Source organism: Delphinapterus leucas, chromosome 10 (genome assembly GCF_059928025.1).
Source record: "Delphinapterus leucas isolate spDelLeu-1000000601 "Yukka" chromosome 10, BTC_Dleu_Yukka2, whole genome shotgun sequence".
Lineage (NCBI taxonomy): Eukaryota > Metazoa > Chordata > Mammalia > Artiodactyla > Monodontidae > Delphinapterus > Delphinapterus leucas.
This window is the reverse complement of record NC_143138.1, coordinates 99,021,922-99,035,844: the sequence shown is the minus strand read 5'-3', so window position 1 is coordinate 99,035,844 and position 13,923 is coordinate 99,021,922. Positions and strand designations below refer to the sequence as shown.

The 13,923-nt window shown below is 46.5% G+C and overlaps 1 protein-coding gene across 1 annotated transcript; it reads right to left on the bottom strand.

The window, feature by feature from the left end:
- Positions 1-1,297: 1,297 nt before the first annotated feature.
- On the bottom strand, positions 1,298-6,808 carry HRH1 (histamine receptor H1). Its single transcript, XM_089919730.1, has one exon. It carries the CDS (start codon positions 6,488-6,490, stop codon positions 5,027-5,029), a length of 1,464 nt encoding a protein of 487 aa, XP_089775856.1. The 5' UTR covers positions 6,491-6,808; the 3' UTR covers positions 1,298-5,026.
- Between the last annotated feature and the right edge of the window lie 7,115 nt (positions 6,809-13,923).

The window sequence follows — 13,923 nt, the reverse complement described above, 5'->3', positions numbered from 1 at the left end:
TGGCTAATCTGCAGACTCATGGATTTTCTAAATGGACATTTTGCTAATGTAAGCAGACAGGGTAGGGGGTCCCCAGAGAAAGAGAACTAGGCCTGGCTTCCTTTTTTTTTTTTTTTTTTTGCGGTACGTGGGCCTGTCACTGTTATGGCCTCTCACATTGTGGAGCACAGGCTCCGGACGCGCAGGCTCAGTGGCCATGGCTCACGGGCCCAGCCGCTCCACGGCATGTGGGATTTTCCCGGACCGGGGCAAGAATCTATGTCCCCTGCATCGGCAGGCAGACTCTCCACCACTGCGCCACCAGGGAAGCCCAGGCCTGGCTTTCTTGACATAAGAGAAGCCATTTTTGGCCTAAGCCATTTTGTGATCTAAGCCTGGCCACAATGCTTATCTTTGAACAGGTCTCTGTAATTAATGATCTTAAAGGAACAACAACAACAAAAAAATGCAGGAACAAATGACTGTTATCAGGCAAGAGAAGCAACTACAGCAAAAATAACATATCATTTGTAAAGACTCCCACTTCTGTTCCAATGGTGAAGACTAGCCTGAAGCACTTTCTTGAGCTGTTTTGCAGAATTTAATTCACCCCCACCCTCAGGTGCTCAACCACCAGATCAACTGGAACCTAACGACGATGATGTGGACCTTTTAGGAACCTTGTGACTTCATCCAACGCCCACGCTCCTTCATGAAAATACATGTACCCCTAGCTTAAAACTTCCCCAATTTTGCTGTTGGGGAGACACTGCTTTGGGAAAGATCTCCAGGGTTCTCCTTACTTGCTGCAAGGAATAAATACTTCCTTCTCCCGCTCTTGGGCTTGGTTGTGTCTTTCGGATCGATATGCACCAAGAGGCAAACCCAGTTTTTTGCGGAACTGGGTAGTTGATGGTTTTCATGTTGCCTTCAGAGAGGTATTTGAAAGAATTTTCTCTTTACCAAAAATTAAGGATGGCTTTATTCTTCCTTTGACTATATTTAACTTATGAACACATTAATGAAGAATATATTCTTGAATGTAGATTTTTCTTGAGTGTATTAATATCATGCCACTCAGTTTATGCTCTGTCTCCTACTTTTCACTTCTTCTGTCTCCTTTCCCATTCCTCAGTTTCTCACTTTGTCTTCCCCTAAATGTCTCCATTTCTCTGCCCCTTAATCTCTCCCCATCTCTGTCCCCCTCTACACTTCATTTCCCCCTTCCTCCCTCTTCTGTTCCTTGGTGTCCCCCATCTCTTCCCCTAGATCCCTGCTCTCTGACGCCCCCACCCCCACCCCGTAACAGGGAAGAACCTTTGTATTCTATTACAAATTAATCACCAAAGGGATGTTGCCTATAGGCTTAAATTACACATAATGGCCCATCTCTGGGAACCCTGCCTCCCAGGTAATGAGCGTTAAGTGAAAATACTTTTGTTTAGCTCACAGGAAGCATCCTGGTCAGGCCCACCTGCGAATGGCTGCAGGAAGGAAGAAATGAACACATCCCCTCTGGAGTCTGGCCGGAACTAGGACTTTATCCCCTCTCCTTTTAGTATAAAATAAGCCGGAATTCTAACTCGGGAAGACGGCTTTTTGGGACACTAGTCCCCCTTCTTTCTGGTCCACTGGCTTCCCAGATGAAGTCACCATTCCCAGCTCCCACAGCTCGTCTCTGGATTTACTGGCCTCTCACGCAGGAGCAATAGGAGCTCGGACTCGGTAACAGCCCTGCCTCCCCTAGTTTCCTCTGATTTCTACCCCTTGTTTTCCCCTCTGTCACCTGGAGTCTATTCACCTCTATTTCTCCCCTCTCTGCAACTCGGTCTCTCCCTGCAACAGCAGTGATCTGGGGACAAAGCATATTGAACCTTCTTCAATATGTGGCTGTGAAGAAAAACAAAAATCTGTTACTCTAACTTCACAACAATTGCAGAAAACTTCTCTTAAAAACCTCACCCAAGATGCATTGTGGTAAACCTTGTAAATAGTTAAAAAGAAGCCAACATCTGGTCAATTTGGCAAATTGGTCAGTGGAGGAATTGGCTTTAAGCTCATCAGCTTTAAGGCCATAAAAAGAAACCCAAAGGGTCTTCTGAGTCTGCAAGTTTTAATCTAAAATCAAGGTCTCTGACAGCCTTTTCCAAGAAGGTATTTACTTTCATATTTTGGGCAGAGAGCCTGGTTTCAACTGGATTTTGTGTAAGCCATCAGCCACTGATTCTTTCCTGAGTGGGCTAGGGCTGAGTGACGTCTGCACCATAGTCCCTTGCCTTTCATGAATTTAAGAATTAATTCAAGCATACAGACAGGCATAGGACAAGCAGGCTGATACCGTGGAGAGGAAGCCCATTCCACAATCAGATCTTGGACCTGGTCCTTATGAATCCCTCTGTGCTTTGGTTTGCCTATTTGTAAAAACACAGAAATCTGCCCCACAAGGTGTTGTAGAGATTAGATTAGATAACAGTGGTAAAGCACAAAAGGATACGCTCAGTATATTTTGAAACTACTTGAGCCCCACTGGGTACCGTTCACTCTGCAAGCACCGTAAACACTGTACACACTAATCCATGGACCTTGTTTATTATGCTCCGGCAATTTATAGTGACCATTTTTTGTTCTTGTCAGATTCAAATCCAAGTCTCCTTGACCCAAAGTCAGGGCTCATAACCACTCCTCTTCACTAGTTGCCTCAACTGTTGATCAACATCAATAACAGGCACTTAGCCATTAGTCTGCGTGGGGTAGTCCTGAAAAAGACTTAAAAGTGCTCCTTGGTCCTGAGGGGTCCTGGGAAGCAACTCTTCCCAGTTTCTGACCTGGAAACAGACCAGCTGCAGGATAACCTAAACCAGGATAAAAGTCTCCTCAACTCCCCCAGTTTTGAGGGAGAAGAGCTTTGGGAGATGCAAAGTAGAGAGTGAAGCTTGTTATAAAAAGTCAGTCCTTTTCTAAAGATGTTTACAAATGTGAATGTATATGTCCTTACGAAACCAAAGAGAAACCTTGTATCAGATCTTATAACATTTGACATTACATTTCAATACATCTTCTCAGTCCAAGAGACTCAGAAAGGTAGTATTAAATCAATCAAACTTGTAACAGTACAGTTTCAAAGATCATATTTTAGGTAGGTAAAAAATCTCTCATTTTAACAGATCATGCAAACAGGAACATAAGACATAAATTACCAGCTTGTACAGGCACTCCCACTAGCTACATATATTACAGTTTAGCATTGAGTTTTAAAATATAAAACACAACCAGATTGCAACATAAACACCAAGTAAATCTGCGTGTTCCCATGCCTTTGCTAGTTTTGACTTAAGAGGTATGCCTATAAAAGAACACGATGACTTTTCTTGGATCAACAGCAAAACTCACAGATGAAAATGCACACTGTCCCTTCAAAAGTGTCACCTCTATGGCCACAAACATCTTCTATGTCAGCTCTTCCTGCTCTCAATATACCCTTTTTTTTTGTTTGTTTGTGGTACGCGGGCCTCTCACTGTTGTGGCCTCTCCTGCTGCAGAGCACATGCTCCGGACGCGCAGGCTCAGTGGCCATGGCTCACAGGCCCAGCCGCTCCGTGGCATGTGGGATCTTCCCAGACCGGGGCACGAACCCGTGTCCCCTGCATCGGCAGGCGGACTCTCAACCACTGAGCCACCAGAGAAGCACCCCCCTTTTTATAAAAAATAAGTTTACTTATTTATTTTTGGCTGTGTTGGGTCCTCATTGCTGCACGCACGCTTTCTCTAGTTGCAGTGAGCGGGGCCTACTCTTCGTTGCAGTGCGCGGACTTCTCATTACGGTGGCTTCTCTCGTTGCAGAGCACAGGCTCTAGGCGTGCAGGCTTCAGTAGTTGTGGCGCACAGGCTTAGTCGCTCCGCAGCATGTGGGATCTTCCCTGACCAGGGCTCGAACCCATGTCCCCTGTGTTGGCAGGCAGATTCTTAACCACTGTGCCACCAGGGAAGCCCTCAATATACTCTTGAGAATTGCCACCACTCTCAGGAATTGCGTGTGTGTGTGTGTGTGTGTGTGTGTGTGTGTGTGCGTGCTGAATAGAACAAATTGTTGCCTTTAGTAGAAAATGTGTTACGATGAGCTGAAACCACAGGATGTTCACTCTAGCTCTCCTATAACTAGCTGTGTGATCTCAGCCACCTTATTTCATCTTGCTGCACTTCAGTCTGCTTCTCTAGTAATACCACCCTCCCGTTGTGGGGTGTCATGGGGCTTAAATGACATCAACCTGGCACAGCCCTCAAGAAATATGGCTTTCTTCTCCCCACACTCCCCTTTTTGGTTTTTAATGAACAACCATTTAAAAAATATTCTTTTCTCTTTGAGGGCAGCATTCAGTCTTTTTTTTATAGCAGAAAAGGAATTTGGGTTTGAAAATGATGGATGTGCAGACTGCACAATTTCCTATCAACTCTAAGATGTGCGTGAGTGAGAAATAAGGAGGCAGAATTTCCAAGGTGGTTCAAACACTGGGTCTGGAGAAGGCTGTAAAAGAGGCTCAGAGGAGAGGTGTTCAGAGAAGTAGCAGTCACAGGGGAATAGCTGTCCTGCCTCTCAAGGTGACCCCTGGCAGCGGACAGCATCTGTCTGTGTGTATCAATATAAGGTCTCTGCACAGTCGTATAGCTCCATTCCAGGAAGGCTCCAGAGTTCTGCCTACTTCTCTACTGGAAACTCTACCCACCTGTCCCTTTGGTTGCCCATTAATTCGAGTCTGAAAGCTTGAATTACAATGTGAGTCTGAGGCGCCCACATTTCCCGAGGAGCAGGAGAGCCCAACCAGATCGGATTCTCTTGCAAGTATTCTGCTCTCAGGGTACAGTCTCTCTGCTGACCACCGCCATCTGCTCTTCTTCCAGCGGTGCCTATGATCTTTCCAAACTACCCAGCCCCTAAGGCTGTTCTTTTGGCTCCAGAAAGCCCAGGTGTCTGGCAATGCACAGGCTTCCTCCTCTATTTCCTTCAGGGACATCGTAAGCATCACTTAGTTGCATGCCCTCGTAGCCTCCCTTAGGAGCGAATGTGCAGAATCTTCCTGAACGTCTCCTTGAAGTTCCCGTTGCACAAGGGGTAGATGAGGGGGTTCAACGTGGAGTTGATGTAGCCCAGCCAGACGGTGAACATGTGTACATGTTGGTTACAGCAGCTCTCGCAGAAGGCAATGACCATGAAGAAGATGAAGTAAGGAATCCAGCAAACGATGAAGGCCACCATGATAAAACCCAATTGTTTGGCGGCCTTCCGTTCTCGGTTCGTGTGCAACACAGACGCGTACTGTCTTGAATGTGAGCAAAGCCTCTTCCAGGTGAACTTGATATAATCCAGGCCTGTGCTAGACTCGCTTTTCGATTTGGCTTCCCCTCGTGCCAACTCTGGGGGGGTGTCTGAGTCTGTCCGGGAGAAGGACTGGCTGTCACCTAGGATCTGATCCTCTAGTATCTCCTTGGCCCCATGCATGTTCAGGCCCTGCTCGCCCATCTCGAGCTGGCTCTGGCTCTGGCTGATGGCTACGTATTCCCGGCCAGTCCCGTCTGCCTCCATCTGTGTCTGCACAATGTTAACTGGGGAGCAATGGAATTTGTCCAGTCCTCCATCCTTCTCTTGGCGGAAGACACCTGGAGACTTTATCTCCTTTGGGTCTTGGGATGCTGGCTTCAAGACAGGTCCACCACCGGCATCTTTCGGCTTCCTTTTCAGAACTTCCCAGGGAGACTCCTTCCCTGGTTTCTTAGCGCCCACCCTGAGGTTCTCTGGCTTCAGCTTATCTTCAGAGAAGGGCGGGAGGGATCCGTTGATGAGCTCCCGCTGCTGACGGTGCTGCTGCACAGCCTTGTAGATCTTAGCGTAGAACCAGAGCATGAGCGAGGTGGGCAGGTAGAAGTTGATGATGGCAGTCATGACCTTGAACCAGGTGACATCGTAGAAGTCGGTCTCGCACCTGTCCTCCCGGTGCCCTGAGGTCTTCGACATGAAGCGATGCCAGCCCAGAATGGGAATAACCCACAGGAAGGAGAGAAACCAGGCTGCCAAGATGGTGGCCGACGCTCGGGTCTTGGTACGATACCTCAGGTATCTGAGGGGCTGCTGCACAGAGCGGTAGCGATCAACGCACAAGATGAAGACGCTGAAAATGGACGCTGTGCTGGCCACATAGTCCATGGAAAGCCAAAAGAGGCAGAGAGGGCGTCCCAGGGACCACCTGGACATGAGGAGGTAGAGGATGTTCACGGGCATGACGACGGCCCCCACAATCAGATCGGCCACCGAGAGGCTGACAATGTACAGGTTTCCCACCGTGTGTAGCTTCCGCTCGCTGTGCACAGCATACAGGACCAGCAGGTTGAGTCCCACTGTGACCAAGGAGATGGCGCTCAGGACCACCACCAGGGGCATCATTTGGGGGTTGGGCGTGGTGGTCTTGTTCCCCTCACACATCTTGTCTTCCAAGACGCTGGAGGAATTGGGAAGGGTCATTGGCACAAGAGTAGCCTCCAGCTATGGCTCACTCCCTGGGAGGAAAGACACAAGGATTCAGGTCAGAGCCCCGGTGATCAGCAGAGTCACTCAGTGCTATCACAGTGATCAAGCTAGGGTTGTATACTGTAGGGGCTGATAGACACTGCGGGTTACCTACAGCCTATATCTCCTGCTTCTTTAGCCATTCCTTCCTCCCTTCCTTCACTTGATGACTATTTACTGCATTCCTGGGCATTGTTCTAGGTACTGGGAATAGAGCAGTGAACAAAACAAAAACCTCTGTCCTCAAGGAGCTCACATTCTAGTGAGGGGAGGGGTGAGCAAAAACAAGGGGAGGTTTGTACAAGTCCATGTTGCACATGTCCTGGGAGATGGGCTGCATCATGACTGATCTCAGCTGCATATGCCCCCTCGTTCCTCTTTGCCAGTGGCTGGTCTAGGAGTGGGTTTGAAACACAACTCCTAGAAGCCAAGGAAGTAGATGGGGAAGTCTCATGGCAGAGATGCGGTTCTGGAAAGTTCTTCCTCACTGACAAATGAGCAAAACAAGTAAAAGGGTGTTTCCCACTTGCCCTCTTCTTTGTGACAGGAAGTGATGCACGGGGCTATGACAGTCATCTTGGGGCCATCAGGGAAGCAGCACTGAGACGCCAGCCCAGAGACCTGTTATTACTGAGCTGCTGAACTGACCCTGGAATCATCTTCCTTATGGCTAGTTATTATCGGAAATAATTAAATATCTTTTTTGCTTAAGTCACTGTTGTGGGAGTTTTTACTTGCATCTAAAAGCACTCCTAACCAATACAGAAGAGGCTACCAGGACACACAAAGCATGAAATAAATCTAGAAAGTCTCCTTAGATGAATGGTTCTCAAATGGGAAGAGGCTTATGTTATTTGAGAAAGCATATTCATTATTTCACTTTTATATTTGAAATCTTTTTTCATTACATAAAATATGCAAAGTCATATGTAAAAAAACCTTTGCTAGTAGGACTATACTGAAAACAGACTGGATCCTGCTATAGGTGAACCTCAATTGGGGAGGGAGGTCGAAGTAGGTATTAAAACTTCCAGAAGGCATTGTTAGATTTTTATATTAATCAAAAAGTGGTATGAGTTTAAAGAAAACTGAGAAATACTCTAGCAAAAACATTATTTTTACATTAGGACAAAGCCAGATAAATTCTTGAGTAGAAGGCCAAATTCTTATGATTTTTTAAAGATAAAAAGCAAGACCCCAGGGCTTCCCTGGTGGCGCAGTGGTTGAGAGTCCGCCTGCCGATGCAGGGGACACGGGTTCGTGCCCCGGTCCGGGAAGATCCCACATGCCGCGGAGTGGCTGGGCCTGTGAGCCATGGCTGCTGAGCCTGCGCGTTCGGAGCCTGTGCTCCACAACGGGAGAGGCCACAACGGTGAGAGGCCCGTGTACCGCAAAAAAAAAAAAAAAAAAGCAAGACCCCAAATAAGCAAATGGACCTAATTAAACTTAAAAGCTTTTGCACAGTAAAGGGAACCATCAACAAAATGAAAAGACAACCTACTGAATGGGAGAAAATATTTGCAAATGATATGACTGATAAGGGGTTAATATCCAATATATATAATTAGCTCATACAACTCAACATCAAAAAAACAAAGAGGGCTTCCCTGGTGGCTCAGTGGTTAAGAATCCACCTGCCAATGCAGGGGACACGGGTTCGAGCCCAGGTCCAGGAAGATCCCACATGCCACGAAGCAACTAAGCCTGTGCACCACAACTACTGAGCCTGTGCTCTAGAGCCCGTGAGCCACAACTACTGAGCCCGTGCGGCACAACTACTGAGCCCGCACGCCTAGAGCCCATGCTCTGCAACAAGAGAAGCCACCGCAATGAGAAGCCCATGCACCGCACCGAAGAGTAGCCCCTGCTCGCCACAGCTAGAGAAAGCCTGTGTGCAGCAACGAAGACCCAAGGCAGTCAAAAATAAATTTTAAAAACGAATAATCTGATTAAAAAATGGGTAGAAGACCTGAATAGACATTTCCAAAGAGGACATGCAGCTGGCCAACAAACACATGAAAAGATGCTCAACATCACTAATCATCAGGGAAATGCAAGTCAAAACCACAGTGAGAGATCACTTCACACCTATCAGAATGGTTACCATAAAAAAAAAAAAAAACCCACAAATAACAAATGTTGGTGAGGATGTGGAGAAACGGGGACCCTTGTACACTGTTGGTGGGAATGTAAATTGGTGCAACCATTATGGAGAACAGTACAGAGGTTCCTTAAAAAACTAAAAATAGAACTACCATATGACCCAGCAATTCCACACCTGGGTATGTATCTGAAAAAGACAAAAACACTGACTCAAAAAGAAAAATGTACCCCAATGTTCATAGCAGCATTATTTACAATTGCCAAGATATGGAAGCAACCTAAGTGTCCATCAACAGATGAATGGATAAAGAAGATTGTGGCATGTATATATATATATATACATATATATATATATAAAATGGAATATTACTCAGCCATATAAAAGAATGAAATTTTGCCATTTGCAACAACATGGATGGACTTAGAGGGCATTACGCTTAGTGAAGTAAGTCAGACAGAGAAAGACAAATACTGTATGATATCACTTATATGTGGAATCTAGAAAATAAAACAAACTAGTGAATATAATTTTAAAAATGAAGATTCACAGATAGAACTAGTGGTTACCAGTGAGGAGGGGGAAGGGGGAAGAGACAAAACAGGGGTAGGGGATTAAGAGGTACAAACTACTGTGTATAAAATAAATAAGCTACACGGATATATTGTACAACACAGGGAATATAGCCAATATTTTATAATAACTATAAATAACCTATAAAAATATTGAATCACTATGTTGTATGCCTGTGACTTTTACCCATAACAAATATAATATACTTCAACTAAAAAAGAAAAAAAGCAAGACCCCAAGGCATTTGATCCTTGTGGAAGGAACCCTTTGAGTTACTCTGTTGGAAAAGCACCACATGGATAGCACGGATTTTGCTCCAGCTCCATCACTAATTGTCTGAGTGATCTCTCAGCCTGCATCTTCTCCCGTGGCATACGTGAGAGGCGGGGAGGTGATTGCTAAGACTTCCAGGTCTCCGTTTCAGAGGTTCGCGTTAGGTGTTTTTCCAAGCTCTGTGCGGCCACAGCCAGGGTAGCCGTCCGACTCCTCCTAGTGTGCCTCCTCTGACTGCTTCAGCAGCATCACCTTCTCTTCCTGTGACACGGTCCTACCCTCTGCTCCCATCACTTCCTGCTGTCAGCCTCAGGGGTCTCACCCACTCACCCGACTCCACCCCAGCCATTACCTCTGTCAGGACAACACCTGAATCTGTAGCTTCAGCCTGTACCTTTCTCCACTCCTAAAGCCAACACCCAATACCTTACAGCTTCCCCCTTCAGCCCTGCCCAAGTCCAATTGCTTGGAACTGTCCACAGTCACCTCGGGAAGGAGGAAAGAAGGCTAGGGCCATATGGTCTCAGGGATTTTTATTTTTTATTTTGGTTGCGAGGAAGCAGGAAGCACTTCCCGAAAATGCTCCCAGCTCGGCATTCCCCAGGTAGCTCTCACCTCCCACTTCCACAGGAGTGTCTGATTTCTCTCTTTCCTCATCACCTTGAGGAAATCCCTCTCTTTTCTTATTTCTCTTTTTTTCTCTTTGCCTCATACACACAGAGGAAAACAAATAATTTTTTTCATTGTGCATATATACTATTTATCATTCCACAATTCTATTTGACAGAAAATGATTTGTTTTTATATAAAAATCTATGTATTTTTTTCCTTTTTGATTAAAAACAAGTTTTCTTGATTGAACTGAGATCACTGAAATGAAAATTAGTGTGAAATTAATTGTTTAGGGGTGAAGTCTAGTGCCGTCTGTAACTTACTTGAAATTAATCAGAAAGTAAGTTGGATGGATGATTGGTTAGAAAAATGGATAAATGAATAGATATATGATAAAGCAAAAAGAGCAAAATGTTAATTTATGACCTGGGTGGTAGATATATGGGTGTTCACTATACAATGCTTCTAATTTTCTATGTCATTGACACTTTTCATAATACAATGTGGGAGAATATATAATAGGTAAACAACAAGGTCCTACTGTATAGCACAGGGAACGATATTCACTATCCTATAATAAACGATAATGGAAAAGAATATGTATTTATATGTATAACTGGATCACTTTGCCATACACTAGAAACTAACAAAACATTATAAATCAACTATACTTCAATTTATAAAAAGGTAAAATGGGGCTTCCCTGTGGCGCAGTGGTTGAGAGTCCACCTGCCAATGCAGGGGACACGGGTTCGTGCCCCGGTCTGGGAAGATCCCACATGCCGCGGAGCGGCTGGGCCCGTGAGCCATGGCCGTTGAGCCTGCGCGTCCGGAGCCTGTGCTCCACAGCGGGAGAGGCCACAACGGTGAGAGGCCCGCACAGCGCAAAAAAAAGAAAAAAAAAAAAGTAAAATGTTGGAGAAAATTAATACAGCATAAGTTTATCTTCCTCACTTAACTATCACTATAAACTCCCATTCTTTATCACATTTTCTCCTTCATAGCTTCGGCATGTTATTTTGCATAAAGTTAAAAGCAGGAAAAAGATCAAGAAATATTTGTTAAGTGAATAAATAAGTGAGTGAGAGGCAGACTGCTCTGAAATATCTCAGCTCAGAGCTTATTCATTCAACACATATTTACTGGTGAAAGGTTCCTTTTCAGCTCAGTGATCTGTTTTTGGAGCAAGAAAACCCACTTTTGTTCTCTGAAACCATGCAATTCAGAAGAAAGATTCCTAGAAAGGCAAGTGCAGCACCCACGTTGCTAGAGCAGCATGTGGAACTGCTGCTGGGGGCCTGGCGGGTCCCACTGGGAGGGAGGCCAAGAGGGCAGCAGGGGCAGCCACATCTGCATCTCCTGCGTGCCCCACTCAGGACCCGCTGCATAATTTGCGGGGCCCAGTGCAAAATGACAAACTAAAAAATTATTAATCATTTCAAGATGGAGGCAGCAGAACATTGAACCAAGCACGGGGCCCTCCTGAGTGCAGGACCTGTGTGACTGCCATTCTGATCTCTCTTCTCTCACCCAGACACTGCAAAGGCTCCACTCAGTGACACAGCTAATGTAAGGTGCTTTCCTCTCCCTTGGGGATCTGCATTCCTTGGAACGATCCGTGAACAGTTTTCCCTCTCTAAATGCCAGAGGGATGCCAGGCACTCCAGCAGAGGGTGGAAGGTCTCTGAGGACACAGGTTCTCATTTCACCCCATGCTGCACAGCATGTCACACTCCCCTTGGGCTGCCCAGAGCCCATCGGGCTCTGAGGTGTCCTCTCTGGGGTCAAGGTCGAGCCTACAGAGAGGATGTGCCCTGGGGAGAGATAACTGAACCTAAGGAGGTACTTGGGACAGGGCATTTTGAGAAGAAAGAACCAGGGCACCAAGGGGTCTTTCTAGTACCATGTCCCTCAAGGAGCGGGCCCTGGAAGAGAGAGTTCTCAGCCGGCTCTGCCACTCGATCGGTTGTGTGGAGCCTAGGAAAACAGCCAGATCTCCAATTTCCTCACCTGTAAAGTAGGGAAAATTGTAACACCTCCCTCCCGGGGCTGTCGGCAGCCTCAGTTGAGACAATGGGGTGGGAGAGCTCTGCTAACACCCCGTGATGACAACTTGGTGACAAGCAGAAATGAATCCTTTCTCTCTAAGAGGCTCACGTACACAAGCAAGCCATCATTTTTGAGTTAAGGCAGTGGCTCCATTCTAAAACCAGGGGACTTCCCTGGTGGTCCAGTGGTTAAGACTCCGAGCTCCCAATACAGGTGGCCCGGGTTCGAGCCCTGGTCAGGGAACTAGATCCTGCATGCCGCAACTAAGAGACTGCACGCCACAACTAAAGATCCCACATGCTGCAACGAAGATCCTGCGTGCCTCAACTAAGACCCGGTGCAGCCAAAAAAAAAAAAAGACCATGCTTATTCAAAAAAAAAAGAAAAAATTAGCTGCAGTGGAATTTTTACTAGAGTGATTACAAGTCTAATCCAATCAGGTCCATGTGCCAGCAAATAAACAAAGGTAGCCAACAGTCCATCCACAGCCTGGGAGTGACGCCTGTGGCAGCTGAGATGGTAAGTCAAGCCCTGGGCTTTTCAGATATCGGTTATCAAGTGCCCACCACAAGCCCATAGGGAGGTCTTCTGATGATCCCAAGGTACAGAGGAGGAAACGGTGAGCTCAGGCTCAGAGGGGTGAAGCAACTTACTCAAGGTCACACAGCTAGAAGTGGTTGGTGAAGCCAAGATTCAAAACTAGGTCTAACTCAGAATTTTTCAACCTTCGTTCTACTGACATTTTGAGCTGGATAATTCTTTGTTGTGAAGGGGTGTCCTGTGCATGGTTGGATGTTTAGCAGCATCCCTGGCTTCTACTCAATAGACGCCAGTAGCACCCTCCCCCGATTCCCAGACATGACAACCAAAAATATCTCTAGACATTTCCAGATATCCACTGGGAAGCAAAATGATCCGTAGTTGAGAATCACTGATCTAACTGAAGTATATGCCAAAGAAAACAGCTTTCAGCTCAAAGTAAGGAAGGAGTTTCTAAAAATAGGTGTTATCTAACAGTGCAATGAATTGCCTTGAGAGATACGAAGCACCCCATCACGGGAGGTATCCAAGAAGAGGTGGCTCTGGCTCCAAATCAGAAATACTCCTGCTTTCTCAGTGGTAATTGTTGGTTTTAGATAAAAGGGGTCGACAGGGGCTTCCCTGGTGGCGCAGTGGTTGGGAGTCCGCCTGCCGATGCAGGGGACGTGGGTTCGTGCCCCGGTCCGGGAGGATCCCACATGCCGCGGAGTGGCTGGGCCCGTGAGCCATGGCCGCTGAGCCTGCGCGTCCGGAGCCTGTGCTCCGCAAGGGGAGAGGCCACAACAGTGAGGGGCCCGTGTACCGCAAAAAAAAAAAAAAAAAAAAAAAGGGGGTCGACGGGCAGGAATTTCTGTTGACAGCCAGGAAGGGGAGGCAAGAGGAACTGGAGGATTTGGAGAGATACTACCAGGAAACGAGGCTCCCGGTGGCCTCACCCTCTCCACTTTCCTCCTCATTTCAGCAGTACTGGTCCACAGAAGGCTTGGAGCTCATTTGGGTAGTAGAATGGTGCAGCAGTTAAGAAGCCAGGCTTCGTAAATCAGCAAACCTCTGCTCTCATCCTGCTTCTGCCCTAATTAGCTGGGCAAGATATTTCACTTCAAGAAGCTTCAGTACTCCTCACCTCTAAAATGGGGATAAACACCTAGTACAGAGCCTGACATATAAGAAGTGCTCATTTAAAAGCGGCTGTTGTGTTTTCCATTTCTTGGTGAGTGACACACCGACCCCACAGCCAGCC

Excerpts from the sequence above, each read along its gene's own strand:
- HRH1 (XM_089919730.1), bottom strand. The coding sequence starts at position 6,490 with ATGACCCTTCCCAATTCCTCCAGCGTCTTGGAAGACAAGATGTGTGAG.